The sequence below is a fragment of the Salmo salar genome, chromosome 12, assembly GCF_965601325.2.
Source record: "Salmo salar chromosome 12, fSalSal1, whole genome shotgun sequence".
NCBI lineage: Eukaryota > Metazoa > Chordata > Actinopteri > Salmoniformes > Salmonidae > Salmo > Salmo salar.
Window position 1 is genome coordinate 68,620,195 of NC_138302.1, and position 19,054 is coordinate 68,639,248.

The 19,054-nt window shown below is 44.3% G+C and overlaps 1 protein-coding gene across 1 annotated transcript in view; it reads left to right on the forward strand.

Moving 5' to 3' along the window:
* Positions 1–779: 779 nt before the first annotated feature.
* LOC106565529 (rho guanine nucleotide exchange factor 25) overlaps positions 780–19,054 on the forward strand; it is a 59,501-nt gene continuing 41,226 nt past the window's right edge. The window contains exon 1 of the mRNA XM_014132766.3: positions 780–1,223. Within this exon, the coding sequence (XP_013988241.2) occupies positions 1,130–1,223 (94 nt within the window). The 5' untranslated portion in view covers positions 780–1,129. The remainder of the gene's footprint in view (positions 1,224–19,054) is intronic.

Genomic DNA, 19,054 nt, shown 5'->3' on the forward strand with positions numbered 1-19,054 from the left:
ACTCAAGTCAAGTATGTGTCTGTGTTAGTATGTCTGTGAGTGTGTGAACTATGTGGTTATCTTTGTTTGTGTGTATTAGGTTTGTGCATGCCTGTGTTAAACCTGTGTGTGTGTGTGTGTGTGTGTGTGCGCCTGTGTGTGTGTGCTGCTGAATGCTGTTGATATGCACACGTGTTTACATTCAAGCGTCTGTAAATAAATGAGCCTCCTCAAAGATGTTGCCCTTGACTAGACATTTTATATACACCCAGTTATAAATATTGAACTGTATCATTCCTTATACTCTAATCAAACATTTAGGCAAAGATATATGCACTTACATGGAGACCTTAACAACACTACCAGGAATAAACGAGAACAGAAAGTATACAGTAAACAGGTATACCATGAGGCCAATTAACAATGAGTATTATAAACAACATATACTTTCCACAAATGGAGGACATAGGAAGAGAAAGAATGAGGCAGGGCTGCCAAGGTAAGGTCTGGGTGAGAGAAGCAGACACTGGGTAAATGAGAATGAAACCTGTATGGTATGGTGAGGGAGAATGGGAAGGACAAAAAGAGAGGAAAATACAAGGGGAGGAGGGAACTACATGTTGGAATAGCCAGCGAGCAGAGCTGTAGACTCCACCTTCCTTTCCTCTCTCCATCCCATCTCCTCTTCCTGCCTCCCTCTCTCCTTATATTTCTCTCTCTCTCTCTCTCTCCTCTCTCTCTCTCTCTCTCTCTCTCTCTCTCTCTCTCTCTCTCTCTCTCTCTCTCTCTCTCTCTCTCTTTCGCTCTCTCTCTCTCTCTCTCACATATAGAACATTAGCCCACTATCTAACCACAGAGAGAGCTCAGTGAGTCGTGGAAAGCATATTGTTTCTCCACGTCTCTCTCTCTCTCTCTATCTCTCTCTCCCTCCCTCTTTCACTTTTCCACATCTTGTCTTTGGATATCCTCCTCCTGCTTTGGGACTTAACAGAGAGTGGAGCAAGCTTTCTTTCCTATTGTCAGATTATTTTTTATACTGATCCCTTCTGGGGATTACCACAGGAATGCGTTTGTGTATTTGTGGGTGAGTGTGCGTGTCCTGTGCCATGCCCGCCCCTGGACTTTTCGGGACAAGCGGTAGTGAATCAGCATGAAGGGGGGTCACCATCAGCGGGGGTGCGGATGTCAACACCTGTTCCGAAAAGTGCTGGCCATGTGTGGCTGCTGCTACGCCCGTGTCCGAGGTTGGTATATCTCTACGTTATGTCCATCATTTTAACCTAGCTACCTCTCTTCACTTTACTGGTCTCAGATGAGATGGGAGTTTAGTTTGCTTTCCCAGTTATACGTCAGGTGGTCTGTACAGTCGTGAAGTCTGTGTTTTTCCCTCCGAGATGGATGGCAGGAGATAAAAGTGATAAAAGTAGAGTGTTCTTCAGCTGGTCTGAGATCAGATGATGCAAGAGAATCAGCAGAGCTCAATCGTTTGTTGGTTGATATTCAATCTGTTTTCAGGCCAGGTAACACTAGTAAAGGGGCACCATTAAGTGTAGCTTACTCTTCTCCACTGTCCCATGCTGTTGTTCTGTGATCAGATATTGAGACAGAGATGGTGTGTGTCACTTTTACTGATGCACTGCTACTGATTTGGGACCTCTTACAGCCTCAACTTTACTCACCAACTCTGAGCGTGACCTCCCTCCTGAACCCAATGGAATCTGAATGCCGCTCTTCTTATGACTTCACTTTCTTTTTGAGGGCAATTCTCTCCATCTTTCTCCTACACTTTCATTCTCTTTTTGTATCAGTCTGTCAGTCCTTCTCACTCTTGGCTCCTCATTCCTTTGTACTCCTCTCTCCTGCTCTCTCTACGGGCAGAGACAGTAGAGGAGAATTGATAGTGATGCTTTGCTCTTTGCTCAGACTCCAACTCCTCCAAAGGAAATTAAATTAAACACATTTGGGTCCTGGTTGTGTTTGCTCTACTCTGGTGTTTGCAGGAGACACAGTGCTAGTCGCATGCTGTGAGCTGTGCAGTGTGTGAAAATATATAATTTTAGACATAGTGTTAGAGAGAATATCAGTTAGGTTATATATAAAGTTAGCTATTGGGTTTAAGTTTATTGGCTTCAAGTTCCTTGGCGTCCACATCACCCACAAACTATCATGGTCCAAACACACCAAGACAGTCGTAAAGAGGGCACGACAACGCCTATTCCCCCTCAGGAGACCCATTTGGCATGGGTCCCCAGATCCTCAATATGTTCTACAGCTGCACCATCGAGAGCATCCTGACTGGTTGCATCACCGCCTGGTATGGCAACTGCTCTGCATCCGACCGCAAGGCGCTACAGAGGGTAGTTCGTATGGCCCAGTACATTACTGGGGCCAAGCTTCCTGCCATCCAGGACCTCTATACCAGGCGGTGTTAAAGGAAGGCCCTAAAAATTGTCAAAGACTCCAGCCACCCTAATCATAGACTGTTCTTTCTGCTACCGCACGGCAAGCGGTACCGGAGCGCCAAGTCTAGGTCCAAAAGGCTCCTTAACAGCTTCTACCACCAAGCCATAAGACTGCTGAATAGTTAATCAAATATCTACCCTGACTATTTGCATTGACCCCCCCCCCCCCCGCCCCCCATTGACCCCCCCCCCCCCCCTTTTTAACGTTGCTGCTACTCGCTGTTAATTATCTATGCATAGTCACTGAACCTCTACCTACATGTACATATAACCTCAATTACCTCGACTAACCTGTACCCCCGCACATTGACTCGGTACCGGTACCCCTTGTAATATCCTGGTTATTGTTATTTTATAGTTTTTTTATGTATTTTTTTTATTTTACTTAGTTTATTTAGTAAATATTTTCTTAACTCTTATTTTTCTTAAAACTGCATTGTGGTCTAGGGCTTGTAAGTAAGCATTTCGTGGTAAGGTCTACACCTGTTGTATTCGGTGCAAATTTGATTGGATTTGATATACTAGGGTTGCAAATTTTACTCTGCTCAGTGATGTAGGGTTTACATAGACACTATGACTCTGCTCAGTGATGTAGGGTTTACATAGACACTATGACTCTGCTCAGTGATGTAGGGTTTACATAGACACTATGACTCTGCTCAGTGATGTAGGGTTTACATAGACACTATGACTCTGCTCAGTGATGTAGGGTTTACATAGACACTATGACTCTGCTCAGTGATGTAGGGTTTACATAGACACTATGACTCTGCTCAGTGATGTAGGGTTTACATAGACACTATGACTCTGCTCAGTGATGTAGGGTTTACATAGACACTATGACTCTGCTCAGTGATGTAGGGTTTACATAGACACTATGACTCTGCTCAGTGATGTAGGGTTTACATAGACACTATGACTGCTCAGTGATGTAGGCTTTACATAGACACTATGACTCTGCTCAGTGATGTAGGGTTTACATAGACACTATGACTCTGCTCAATGATGTAGGGTTTACATAGACACTATGACTCTGCTCAGTGATGTAGGGTTTACATAGACACTATGACTCTGCTCAGTGATGTAGGGTTTACATAGACACTATGACTCTGCTCAGTGATGTAGGGTTTACATAGACACTATGACTCTGCTCAGTGATGTAGGGTTTACATAGACACTATGACTCTGCTCAGTGATGTAGGGTTTACATAGACACTATGACTGCTCAGTGATGTAGGGTTTACATAGACACTATGACTCTGCTCAGTGATGTAGGGTTTACATAGACACTGTGGGCTCTAATTTAACAAACCTAACATAATAGTAAATCTTAGCACTGGCGATAAAGCTATAGGATCCGAGGGTGTGTCAGAAATATTTTTGTTATTTTCAGTGGGGATTAATGGTGTGGTGGTGTGAAAGGTCTGGGTTTTGATTAATAAACAAGTTGTAAGTATAGTCAATCTACATAGCAAGGCTGCTGTTATGCCAGCCGCCACTCATCGCCTGAGCCACAAACACTGCAGAATGCTGAGGAATGTCTAGCTGAGAGAATAAGCAGCAGCAAGCGATCTCATTCTCCAATAGAAAAGTGCAGTATTCAGAAATTGAACTCCTTTTACAAATATTACTTTAGTTAATTCACTAATAATAAGGCTTCTGTACATGCCCGGACATGCATGCAATAAGCAAACTAGCTAAGCAGATAGCTATGTGACCTGTTATGAAAGAGTAGGATAACTAATCCTTTCATCTGTGGTGTTAGCTATCTAGCTACTATGCTAGCTAGCTGGCTAGATAAACATGGTGATCATTTATCAGGTAGGAGCTACTAGCCAACGTTAGCTGGTTATCATTTTGAACATGCACCATTTTCGGCAACGAACCATTTCTGACTTATGGTGTAACGTTAGCTATTTACTGATGTGCTGATCTGGCCAGACGCAATTCTATCTGTAAATTGACAGTTGAATTAGATGATTGTCGTAATAGGGAAAGGAAGTGTTTTATTAAAATGCCTAAATAAAGGTTGCCAATATGTTTCGCCACCTAAGAATCTTCCTACATGTTTATGGACCAAGAAAGCTGTAGATCAGCGCTTCTGTGTGTGTTTTCACTTTTCAAACTATGGGCAAATATGAGTCATTCATACAGAACGTGCATCGTTGTATCATCTTTTTTCCTACCCTCTCTCTCCTTGTTAGATATTATGCACATTCGTGGCTTGGAAGCAAATGCCATCGCCATTGAGCTAGTTCTCATAGTTGCAGTAAACGGCACCAAATGATATGAGCGATGGAGCGATATGTGAAAGAGCAGAGTTACGACCTGGCCTTCCCTGTGGCTCAGTTGGTAGAGCATGGTGTTTGCAATGCCAGGGTTGTGGGTTCGATTCCCACGGGGGGCCAGTACAAAAAAATATATATGTATATATAAAATGCATGAAATGAAAATTAAATGTATGCATTCACTACTGTAAGTCGCTCTGGATAAGAGCGTCTGCTAAATGACTTAAATGTACAATCGTAGCAGTAGGATCACGTTACAATCTGCCTATTTTTTGACAGATAGCTGAACTAGCCAATTGAGTTGTTTCAAATTTTGTCTTGTCAGCTGAGTTGTTTAGAGATGCTACCTGGCAGCTGAGTTGTTTAGAGATGCTTCCTGGCAGCTGAGTTGTTTAGAGACGCTTCCTGGCAGCTGAGTTGTTTAGAGACGCTTCCTGGCAGCTGAGTTGTTTAGAGACGCTTCCTGGCAGCTGAGTTGTTTAGAGACGCTTCCTGGCAGCTGAGTTGTTTAGAGATGCTATGTGCGTTAGTGTGTTATAGCCTACAGTAGTTTGTTAAATAGCCTACAGAAACAAAATGTAGGCCTATCCCATATATTTTTAAATATGTTAAACATGTTTACTGTCCACGTTTTTCTAAGTAATTTCATGGCTTCAATATGGAAATATATTGTTAAACATAGCATTCACACTGATATAGGCCTACTGTAAAATGCATTATGTCTGAGCCATGGACTTGCCAAACGTTGTCAATAAGCAAGACGGTGAACAATTCTAATCAAATTCTTATAAAACGAAACAACAACTTGTTTTAAAAAGGCTATGTTTAAATACAGTTACAGGCAACATAATTGCTCCCCGTGGTCATATTAAGACAAGGTATATGGAGGGTTTTAGCCACATCCAAACTTTTCACAGGAGCTGGAAAAAGGTCCAATATAAAGAGAAAGGGGGAATGTTCACTCACTGCTCCCAAATGTATATCGCTATAGCCCTCCATTGCCGTTGATATGGCTAGCAGTGACTTTGCCACGTGAAAGGTAAACAAAGAGAAGGCAAATGGCCTACAAGCGGATTCAGCACCGTTGACAAATTCCCGCGATTTGACAGTTATGTCCAACAGAGGAAAGTGAAAGATGCATTTTTTTAAACAAAATGATAAATAAAAACAATAAGCAGTCTTTTTAGTAAATAACTAGACGTTCCTAAACAGACTACTTACAGTCACTGACACCTTTCCAACCGGGTGCAAGGGTTGGAAAATGTACAAGTCCAAATTGCAAATCGTTTGACACTAGCGCTGTGAGGGGAACGGCACCTCCGTACCTTCAGGCTCTGATCAGGCCCTACACCCAAACAAGGGCACTGCGTTCATCCACCTCTGGCCTGCTGGCCCCCCTACCTCTGAGGAAGCACAGTTCCCGCTCAGCCCAGTCAAAACTGTTCGCTGCTCTGGCACCCCAATGGTGGAACAAGCTCCCTCACGACGCCAGGACAGCGGAGTCAATCACCACCTTCCGTAGACACCTGAAACCCCACCTCTTTAAGGAATACCTGGGATAGGATATAGTAATCCTTCTAAAAAAAGATATAGATGTACTATTGTAAAGTGGTTGTTCCACTGGATATCTTAAGGTGAATGCACCAATTTGTAAGTCGCTCTGGATAAGAGCGTCTGCTAAATGACGTAAATGTAAATGTAAATGTTAAAGCCAGTCGAAAATAGAGCCCTGTGACTCTGATCAGGGATGGAGCGTTTACATAGGGGATGTAGGGTCTAAACAGACACACACAGAGTCAGCGATATGCTCGCATCTGGAACTCTGCAGTGTCTCGGAATGTGCTGCTCTCGGATCATTGGATCATGGAAACGCTTGAGTCACAGAGTCACTCTGCCTACATTCCTTCACCCCAAAAAACGTAACCCCTCCCCCACACACACACACATACACACACTCTGAGCAGCTATCCTTTTCTAAAAAATGTTGTTCCTATTTCCAAGAATAGAAACAGGATTTATGGGGCGCTGTGGTGAAGAAATGTTATGTTCATTATTTTCTGACTGTCCACAGAAGCCCAGAGCTGATGACTGGTGGATAGAAAAATGCTTCTGTGCTCTAACTTTGGGGCTACAGGTTCTGTGGTGTGGCAACCGTCCAGTTCTGAGGCACATATATTTTTACGTCAAACAGTTGGTTATTGGGGCAAATAACATAATAGGTTGCTGACCACTGTGGTCTATTAGTATGCTGTGGACTTTACTAGAGTTTAAATAGAACATAGACCTTTGACCGGTGTGATATTCTCTCCTCCTTTTGACTAGAGGTCCTCTCATTTCATCAAAGCTCTGCCTTTGGCACCATATAGCAGTGCTGTGATCCTGCCCTGGCAAAGGAGCCGTACAGGAGAGCTCTCCTCTCCATGAGTTAAAGATGTCACAGAGCTCCCTTCCTGCCAAAACAGACACATTCATTTCTAATACAGTAACCAGGCAAATGTTATTACTCTTGTAACCAAGGCTGTGTGTGTGTGTGTGTACATGTTTAAGTGTGTTTATACAGTGTAGAGATAATCTCTCTCTCTCTCTGCCAGCGCTGTTTTGATTCATTTCCTAATTTACTACTGGCTAAATATAAAGGTACTCAGGCTCGAGGCAGATCTGCTGCCTGGCTGACTGAGGATTACATCTGTCTAGTCCTCCATCCTTCCTGCACACATCCTCAAATAAAAACCAACACACACTTACACAGACATACATACATGCATGCACACAGTTGCCGCTCTAACAACCTATTTGGGGAGCGCATGTTAACCTTTTAACATGTCAGTATAGAGATGACCTGCAGTGCATTCGGAAAGTATTCAGACACCTTCACTTTTTCCACATTTTGTTACATTACAGCCTTATTATCCCCCCTTTCCCTTTCCCTTATTCTAAAATGGATTAAATACACATTTTCCTCATCAATTTACACACAATACCCCATAATGACAATGTAAAAACAGGTTTTTAGAAATGTTTGCAAATGTATAAAAAAAATATATATACACTGCTCAAAAAAATAAAGGGAACACTTAAACAACACAATGTAACTCCAAGTCAATCACACTTCTGTGAAATCAAACTGTCCACTTAGGAAGCAACACTGATTGACAATAAATTTCACATGCTGTTGTGCAAATGGAAGAGACAACAGGTGGAAATGATAGGCAATTAGCAAGACACCCCCAATAAAGGAGTGGTTCTGCAGGTGGGGACCACAGACCACTTCTCAGTTCCTATGCTTCCTGGCTGATGTTTTGGTCACTTTTGAATGCTGGCGGTGCTTTCACTGTAGTGGTAGCATGAGACGGAGTCTACAACCCACACAAGTGGCTCAGGTAGTGCAGCTCATCCAGGATGGCACATCAATGCGAGCTGTGGCAAGAAGGTTTGCTGTGTCTGTCAGCGTAGTGTCCAGAGCATGGAGGCGCTACCAGGAGACAGGCCAGTACATCAGGAGACGTGGAGGAGGCCGTAGGAGGGCAACAACCCAGCAGCAGGACCGCTACCACCGCCTTTGTGCAAGGAGGAGCAGGAGAAGCACTGCCAGAGCCCTGCAAAATGACCTCCAGCAGGCCACAAATGTGCATGTGTCTGCTCAAATGGTCAGAAACAGACTCCATGAGGGTGGTATGAGGGCCCGACGTCCACAGGTGGGGGTTGTGCTTACAGCCCAACACGGTGCAGGACGTTTGGCATTTGCCAGAGAACACCAAGATTGGCAAATTCGCCACTGGCGCCCTGTGCTCTTCACAGATGAAAGCAGGTTCACGCTGAGCACATGTGACAGACGTGACAGACTCTGGAGACGCCGTGGAGAACGTTCTGCTGCCTGCAACATCCTCCAGCATGACCGGTTTGGCGGTGGGTCAGTCATGGTGTGGGGTGGTATTTCTTTGGGGGGCCGCACAGCCCTCCATGTGCTCGCCAGAGGTAGCCTGTCTGCCATTAGGTACCGAGATGAGATCCTCAGACCCCTTGTGAGACCATATGCTGGTGCGGTTGGCCCTGGGTTCCTCCTAATGCAAGACAATGCTAGACCTCATGTGGCTGGAGTGTGTCAGCAGTTCCTGCAAGAGGAAGGCATTGATGCTATGGACTGGCCCGCCCGTTCCCCAGACCTGAATCCAATTGAGCACATCTGGGACATCATGTCTCGCTCCATCCACCAACGCCACGTTGCACCACAGACTGTCCAGGAGTTGGCGGATGCTTTAGTCCAGGTCTGGGAGGAGATCCCTCAGGAGACCATCCGCCACCTCATCAGGAGCATGCCCAGGCGTTGTAGGGAGGTCATACAGGCACATGGAGGCCACACACACTACTGAGCCTCATTTTGACTTGTTTTAAGGACATTACATCAAAGTTGGATCAGCCTGTAGTGTGGTTTTCCACTTTAATTTTGAGTGTGACTCCAAATCCAGACCTCCATGGGTTGATAAATTGGATTTCCATTGATTATTTTTGTGTGATTTTGTAGTCAGCACATTCAACTATGTAAAGAAAAAAGTATTTAATAAGATTATTTCTTTCATTCAGATCTAGGATGTGTTGTTTAAGTGTTCCCTTTATTTTTTTGAGCAGTATATATTTACATAAGAATTCAAACCCTTTCCTATGAGATTTGAAATTGAGCTCAGGTGCATCCTGTTTCCATTGATCATCCTTGAATTGTTTCGACAACTTGATTGGAGTCCACCTGTGCTAAATTCAATTGATTGGACGTGATTTGGAAAGGCACACACCTGTCTATGTAAGGACCCGCAGTTGACAGTGCATGTCAGAGCAAAACCATGCCATGAGGTTGAAGGAATTGTCCATAGAGTTCCGAGACAGGAATATGTCAAGGAACAGATCTGGGGAAGGGTACCAAAAAATGTCTGCAGCATTAAAGGTCCCCAAGAACACAGTAGCCGCCATCATTTTTAAATGGAAGAAGTTTGGAACCACCAAGACCCTTCCTAGAGCTGGCCGCCTGGCCAAACTGAGCAACCGTGGGAAAAGGGCCTTGGTCAGGGAGGTGACCAAGAACATGATGGTCACTTTGACAGAGCTCCAGAGTTCCTGTGTGGAGATGGTAGAACCTTCCGGAAGGACAACCATCTCTGCAGCACTCCACCAATCAGGCCTTTATGGTAGAGTGGCCAGACGGAAGCCACTCCTCAGTAAAAGGCACATGACAGCTCGCTTGGAGTTTGCCAAAAGGCACCTAAAGACTCTCAGACCATGAGAAACAAGATTCTCTGGTCTGATGAAACCAAGATTGAACTCTTTGGCCTGAATGCCAAGGGTCACGTCTGGAGGAAACCTGGCACCATCCCTACGGTGAAGCATGGTGGTGGCACCATCATGCTGTGGGGATGTTTTTCAGCTGCAAGAACTGTGAGACTAGTCAGGATTGAGGGAAAGATGAATGGAGCAAAGTACAGAGAGATCTTGATGAAAATCTGCTCCAGAGCGCTCAGGACCTCAGACTGGGGCGAAGGTTCACCTTCCAACAGGACAACCACCCTAAGCACACAGCCAAGACAACGCAGGAGTGGCTCGTGACACATCTCTGAATGTCCTTGAGTGACCTAGCTAGAGCCCGGACTTGAACCCGATCGAACATCTCTGGAGAGACCTGAAAATAACTGTGCAGCAATGCTCCCATCCAAGCTACAGTAACAGAGTTTGAGAGTATCTGCAGAGAAGAGTGGGAAAAACACCTAAAATACAGGTGTGCCAAGCTTGTAGCGTCATACCCAAGAAGGCTTGAAGGTGTAATCGCTGCCAAAGTACTGAATAAAGAGGCTGAATACTTACGTAAATGTGATATTTCAGTATTATTATTTTTTTATACATTTGCAAAAGTGTCTAAAAACCTGTTTTTGCTTTGTCTTTATGGGGTATTGCGTGTAGAGTGACGACGGGGGAAAAACTGTTTCATCTATTTTAGAATAAGGCTGTAATGTAACAAAATGTGGAAAAAGTTAAGGGGTCTGAATACTTTCCGAATGAACTGTATATGTATACTTTATCAACAGCCAAACATTTTTACACGTTATCATTGTTGTGTGTGTGACAAATTATATTTCTAGGGAGTGAGTAAGACCTTTAAACAAGTCAACATACACAAGGCTGCGGGGCCAGACGGATTACAAGGACGTGTGTTCCGGGCATGTGCTGACCAACTGGCAGGTGTCTTCACTGACATTTTCAACATGTCCCTGATTGAGTCTATAATGCCAACATATTTCAAGCAGACCACCATAGTCCCTGTGCCCAAGAACACAAAGGCAACCTGCCTAAATGACTACAGACCCGTAGCACTCACGTCCGTAGCCATGAAGTGCTTTGAAAGGTTGGTAATGGCTCACATCAACACCATTATCCCAGAAAACCTAGACCCACTCCAATTTGCATACCGCCCAAACAGATCTACAGATGATGCAATCTCTATTGTACTCCACACTGCCCTTTCCCACCTGGACAAAAGGAACACTTCTGTGAGAATGCTATTCATTGACTACAGCTCAGCGTTCAACACCATAGTACCCTCAAAGCTCATCACTAAGCTAAGAATCCTGGGACTAAACACCTCCCTCTGCAACTGGATCCTGGACTTCCTGACAGGCCGTCCCCAGGTGGTGAGGGTAGGTAGCAACACATCTGCCACGCTGCTTCTCAACGCTGGAGCTCCCCAGGGGTGCGTGCTCTGTTCTCTCCTGTACTCCCTGTTCACCCAAAACTGCATGGCCAGGCACGACTCCAACACCATCATTAAGTTTGCAGACGACACAACAGTGGTAGGCCTGATCCCCGACAACGACGAGACAGCCTATAGGGAGGAGGTCAGAGACCTGGCCGGGTGGTGCCAGAATAACAACCTATCCCTCAACGTAACCAAGACTAAGGAGATGATTGTGGACTACAGGAAAAGGAGCACCGAACACGTCCCCATTCTCATCGACGGGGCTGTAGTGGAGCAGGTTGAGAGCTTCATGTTCCTTGGTGTCCACATCAACAACAAACTACAATGGTCCAATCACACCAAGACAGTTGTGAAGAGGGCACGATAAAGCCTATTCCCCCTCAGGAAACTAAAAAGATTTGGCATGGGTCCTGAGATCCTCAAAAGGTTCTACAGCTACAACATCGAGAGTATCCTGACTGGTTGCATCACTGCCTGGTACGGAAACTGCTCAGCCTCTGACCGCAAGGCACTACAGAGGGTAGTGCACACGGCTCAGTACATCACTGGGTCCACATCGACAGAACAGTAGTGGAGAGGGTGGAAAGTTTTAAATTCCTCTGCGTACACATCACGGACAAACTGAAATGGTCCACCCACACAGACAGCGTGGTGAAGAAGGCGCAGCAGCGCCTCTTCAACCTCAGGAGGCTGAAGAAATTCGGCTTGTCACCAAAAACAATCACAAACTTTTACAGATGCACAATCGAGAGCATCCTGTCGGGCTGTATCACCGCCTGGTACGGCAACTGCTCCGCCCATAACCGTAAGGCTCTCCAGAGGGTAGTGAGGTCTGCACAACGCATCACCGGGGGCAAACTACCTGCCCTCCAGGACACCTACACCACCCGATGGCACAGGAAGGCCAAAAAGATCATCAAGGACAACAACCACCCGAGCCACTGCCTGTTCACCCCGCTATCATCCAGAAGGCGAGGTCAGTACAGGTGCATCAAAGCTGGGACCGAGAGACTGAAAAACAGCTTATATCTCAAGGCCATCAGACTGTTAAACAGCCATCACTAACATTGAGTGGCTGCTGCCAACATACTGACTCAACTCTAGCCACTTTAATAATGGAAAAATTGATGTAATAAATGTATCACTAGCCACTTTAAACAATGCCACTTTATATAATGTTTACATACCCTACATTACTCATCTCATATGTATATACTGTACTCTATACCATCTACTGCATCTTGCCTATGCCGTTCGGCCATCACGCATTCATATATTTTTATTTACATATTCTTATTCATTCCTTTACACTTGTGTGTATAAGGTAGTTGTTGTGAAATTGTTAGGTTAGATTACTTGTTAGATATTACTGCATGGTCAGAACTAGAAGCACAAGCATTTCGCTACACTCGCATTAACATGTGACAAATAAAATTTGACCAGGCGGTGTCAGAGGAAGGCCCTAAAAATTGTCAAAGACTGTTCTCTCTACTACTGCATGGCAAGTGGTACCGGAGTGCCAAGTCTAGGACAAAAAGAGTTCTCAACAGTTTTTACCCCCAAGCCATAAGACTCCTGAACAGGTAATCAAATGGCTACCCGGACTATTTGCATTGTGTGCCCCAACCCCTCTTTTTACGCTGCTGCTACTCTCTGTTTATCATATGTGCATAGTCACTTTAACTATACATTCATGTACATACTACCTCAATTGGGCCGACCAACCAGCTCCCGCACATTGGCTAACCGGGCTATCTGCATTGTGTCCCACCACCCGCCAACCCCTATTTTACACTACTGCTACTCTCTGTTCATCATATATGCATAGTCACTTTAACCATATCTACATGTACATACTACCTCAATCAGCCTGACTAACCGGTGTCTGTATGTCGCCTTGCTGTTTCTATAACCTCGCTACTGTATATAGCCTGTCTTTTTACTGTTGTTTTATTTCTTTACTTACCTATTGTTCACCTAATACCTTTTTTGCACTTTTGGTTAGAGCCTATAAGTAAGCATTTCACTGTAAGGTCTACACCTGTTGTATTCGGCGCACATGACAAATAAACTTTGATTTGATTTTTCCTAGCCGCCGTGCTTCTGCACCTGCATTGCTTGCTGTTTGGGGTTTTAGGCTGGGTTTTTGTACAGCACTTTGTGACATCAGCTGATGTAAGAAGGGCTTTATAAATTAATTTGATTTGATATTAAATTATTCTCACACTGGGACAAATGAGTAGGCGTACAATAGTACATTTGGTCCGGTGTCAGTTAGCGTCAGTGTAGAGGGCGATATGTCTTTGCTCTCACCATAAGGCCATCTCTCTTGTTTTATGAGCCAGCAAAAGCATTAAGCTAGCCATGTGGAGAGATAGATCCAGAGTAATGGAAGCCACATGATGAGAACACAGACAGACGGCAGACAGACAGTGAATTGTCTCTTTCACAGTACAGGCTATATTGTGGTGGTGATAGGTCGTAAATAAGTGGTTTGCATCCCAAATGGCACCCTATCCCCTATATAGTGCATTACTTTTGACCAGGGCCCATAGGAATAGGGTGCCTTTAGGGACACGGAAACAGTTGTATTCATCAAAGTGCAGGAAGGTGTCATATGAACAAGTGCTCTGTGCCGTAGTGCAGTAAAGAACATCAGACTGTTATAATCTGACTTCTGACTGGGACGATCCACTTCTGCACCACCAAGATAACGCTGATCTATTAGAGAGCTTAATGCCCAGTGTGTGTGTGTGTGGGGGACGGGAGCGGGAGCGGGGGAGACGGGACGGGACGATTAAAGAGCAGCTCTGTCCATGCTGCAGAGACAGAGACACTGCAAATAGGTGTGTAAATACACACACAGACAGACATTTGGACAGGGAAGGGACGTCTAGTGCCTTCGGAAAGTATTCAGACACCTTGACTTTAAACAAAAAAAATCTATGTTACAGCCTTAATATAAAATTGATTAAATAAATAAAATCCTCAGCAATCAATCAGGTTTTTAGAATTTTTGCAAATGCATTAAAAATAAAAAACAGGAAAACCTTATTTACAAGGTGCAGCAACGCACCCCATCCAACCTGACAGAGCTTAAGAGGATCTGCAGAGAAGAATGGGAGAAACTCCCCAAATACAGGTGTGCCAAGCTTGTAGCGTCATACCCAAGAAGACTCGTGGCTGTAATCGCTGCCCAAGGTGCTTCAACAAAGTACTGAGTAAAGGGTCTGAATACTTATGTAAATATATATTTTAGTTATTTATATTTGATACATTTGATAAAATGTCTAAAAACCTGTTTTGCTTTGACATTATGGGGTGTTGTGTGTAGATTGATGAGAGAAAAAAACAATTTAATCAATTTTAGAATAAGGATGTAAGGTAGCAAAATGTGGAAAAATCAAGGGGTCTGAATACAGAAGGCACTGTAAACGTATGCTCACACTATAGAGGGATAACTCTAGCAAGCATTGTGTCGTGAGGGAGTCGTAATATACTAATTTAATAGTTAATGTAGGAGGACAGCATAGTCTCTAGGCCATGATGGAGATCCCAGTGTATTCAACCACCATTCGTCTTGGATGAGCTCCTATTTTTCTCTACTTTAATTATCATAAAGCCTGTCAGACAGTGAGAAAATGCTCGTGTTAATGTGACAGTGATAATTAACGCTGCCTGCCTGGCGTTTTAAAATAACCCTGTCTGAGTGAGGTCACCATCACCATGGTATTAAAATGTATACTGAGAGAGAGAGAGAGAGAGAGAGAGAGAGAGAGAGAGAGAGAGAGAGAGAGAGAGAGAGAGAGAGAGAGAGGATGGGTCTCCTTATCCTCCACCCTCCTAGCTCTCTCTCTGTCCCGTGGTAAGTCTGGTTCTGATTTTGTGTGTGTGTTATTGACATGGCTGAGTGTTAGGGTCCGATTTGTCTCTTCTTGGAGCTTTCTGTCCCCCTTTCCACCCTTTCCACTCTCTCTCTCCTCTGTCTTTCCATCCTCCACTCTTAGGACACTCTCCTCGTACTTGTAGTTTTCTATTCCTCTGTGTCTTCCTGTTGATCCTTGACCTTTATTCCCTTCCCAACCCCCTGGTGTTTGTTAATCTCCCTCTCTCTCTCTCTCTCTCTCTCTCTCTCTCTCTCTCTCTCTCTCTCTCTCTCCCTCTCTCACCCTCTCTTTATCCCCCCCACCCTTCTCCCAGTTCATCTAAGGACATATAATGTGACTGTCTGTGTGTTGATGTGAACATTGTTCAGCAGCTGTTGTCTGTCAGTGACCTCAGTGTCAGAGATGCAATCATTTGTGTGCATAAATAGGGGGGAATGCCCAGTGATGTCACTGCATTTTCTCTCTTTGTCATCAGCTTATAAGGCAAAATCAAGTCTCCTCCTTTCATCATGGAAAAATCTGTAGGGGAGACCAGTGTTGCTTGTCACACGTTTTACTCTCGTGTAGTTCTCAGCACCAGTATATCTTACAAGACTCTTTTCAACATTAATAGAAAGAAAGGTATTGGGTTGAAATGGGGACCGTTTTTATTCTCATATAGTATTCCAACATGGAGTTATAAGCCATCAAACACACTCTGTCCACTTTTGACAACCAGCCCCATTGCGGGGTTGGTTGTCGCAAAGTACGGGGTTGGTTGTCACAATGTTTGCTAGTAGCTTATTCCTTTTATAACAGGAAATGAAGCAATATAATATACAGAGTCTTAGAAAGCCTTTTTGATGGAACAATATTCCTAACAAAATTCAGCATTTAATGCCTTAAGAACGACATATGGCAGTTTGAATAAATGTGTGTATATGCGTGTGGTTGTGACAGAAAAAAATGTGTGGGTGTGAGACAGAAGAAATGAGTGTGAGAGAGAGGCAACAAATCCAGATGGCCCAGATTCCTCTGCCCAACGGATGTATACGTGATGCATCAGGAAGATGCAGTTTAGATATTGTTTGCTAATTGTCAAGACGTCTCAGATGTATTTAGAATATCTACATTCTATATTCTACATCGTTTATACGTAGGCCAGGCATCAACATCAACCAGATGTCTCTTCACAATTCCAAAGTCCAGAACAGACTATGGGAGACGCACATTACTACATAGAGCAATGGCTACATGGAACTCTATTCCACATCAGGTAACTGATGCAAGCAGTAGAATCAGATTTAAAAAACTGATAGAAATACAGCGGGGACTGTGAAGAGACACACACACAGGCACAGACAAATGCTCGCTCATACACATGATAAGACATGCACTCTACATACACGTACACATGGATTTTGTATTGTAGATATGTGGTAGTAGAGTAGTGGCCTGAGTAGTGGCCTGAGTAGGTCAGTTAAGATCACCACTTTATTTTAAGAATGCAAGAATAATAGTAGAGAGAATGATTTATTTCAGCTTTTATTTCTTTCATCACATTCCCAGTGGGTCAGAAGTTTACATACACTCAATTAGTATTTGGTAGCATTGCCTTTAAATTGTTTAACTTGGGTCAAACGTTTCGGGTAGCCTTCCACAAGCTTCCCACAATAAGTTGGGTGAATTTTGGCCCATTCCTCCTGACAGAGCTGGTGTAACTAAATCAGGTTTGTAGGCCTCCTTGCTCGCACACACTTTTTCAGTTCTGCCCACAGATTTTCTATAGGATTGAGGTCAGGGCTTTGTGATGGCCACTCCAATACCTTGACATTGTTGTCCTTAAGCCATTTTCCACAACTTTGGAAGCATGCTTGGGGTCATTGTTCATTTGGAAGACCCATTTGCGACCAAGCTTTAACTTCCTGACTGATGTTTTGAGATGTTGCTTCAATATATCCACATAATTTTCCTACCTCATGATGCCATCTATTTTGTGAAGTGCACCAGCCCCTCCTGCAGCAAAGCACCCCCACAACATGATGCTGCCACCCCCGTGCTTCACGATTGGGATGGTGTTCTTTGGCTTGCAAGCCCCCCCCTTTTTCCTCCAAACATAACGATGGTCATTATGGCCAAACAGTTCTATTTTTGTTTTATCAGGCCAGAGGACATTTCTCAAAAAAGTACAGTCTTTGTCCCCATGTGCAGTTGCAAACCGTAGTCTGGCTTTAATATGGCAGTTTTGGAGCAGTGGCTTCTTCCTCGCAGAGCGTCCTTTCAGGTTATGTCGATATAGGACTCGTTTTACTGTGGATATAGATACTTTTGTGCCTGTTTCCTCCAGCATCTTCACAAGTTCCTTTGCTGTTGTTCTGGGATTGATTTGCACTTTTCGCACCAAAGTCGTTCATCTTTAGGAGACAGAACGCATCTCCTTCCTGAGAGGTATGATGGCTGCGTGGTACCATGGTGTTTATACTTGCATACTATTGTTTGTATGGCACCTAAAGACAATGAGAAACAAGATTCTCTGGTCTGATGAAACCAATATTGAACTCTTTGGCCTGAATGCCAAGCGTCACGTATGGAGGAGACCTGGCACCATACCTACGGCAAAGCATGGTGGTGGCAGAATCATGCAATGGGGATGTTTTTCAGTGGCAGGGACTGGTAGACTAGTCAGGATCGGGGGAAAGATGAACGGAGCAAAGTACAATAGAGATCCTTGATGAAAACCTGCGCCAGAGGGCTCAGGACCTCGGACTGGGGCGAAAGTTCACCATTCAACAGGACAACAACCCTAAGCACACAGCCAAGACAACGCAGGAGTGGCTTCGCTAGAAGTCTCTGAATATCCCTGAGTGGCACAGCCAGAGCTCGGACTTAAACCTGATCTAACATTTCTGGAGAGACCTGAAAATAGTTATGCATCAACGCTCCCCATCCAACCTGACAGAGCTTGAGATTATCTGCAGAGAAGAATGGGAGAAACTGCCCAAATACAGGTGTGCCAAGCTAGTAGTGTCATACCCAAGAAGACTCGAGGCTGTAATCGCTGCCAAAGGTGCTTCAACAAAGTACTGAGTAAAGGGTCTGAATACTTTCCTGCGTTGTCTTGGCTGTGTGCTTGTCCTGAGCGCTCTGGAGCAGGTTTTCATGAAGGATCTATGTACTTTCTCAGTTCAATGTACAGTCACTTGATCATAATATGGATGACCTCCGAACTCAGATTTGCTACCAATGGGACTCGATTAACTGCAATATTCTCTGCTTTTCTGAAACATGTCTTTCAGACAAGATACTCCCCATGGCTATCCAACTCAATGGATTTTCTATTCGCCGAGCGGACAGGACAGTAGAGTAAGGGAAATCGAGAGGGGGAGGGGTTTGCCTCTTCATCAACAACTAATGGTGTGCTGAATCGAGCGCAGTGGTAGTCTCGACTCATTATTCACCCATCTTGGAATATCTGATGGTCAAAAGCCGAAACCTTCTACCTCCCAAGGGAGTTTTCAGTTGTTATCATGACTGTTGTATACATTCCACTTCAGGACAAGATATATAACAAGCTGGCACTTAACAAACTGTATGAGGCTATAAACAAGCAGGAAAACTTACATCTGGAGGCTGCCTTTCTTGTCACCGGCTATTTTAATTCTGCATCATTAAGACATGTGATGCCCAACTTCCATCAACACGTCTCTTTCACCACTATTGGCA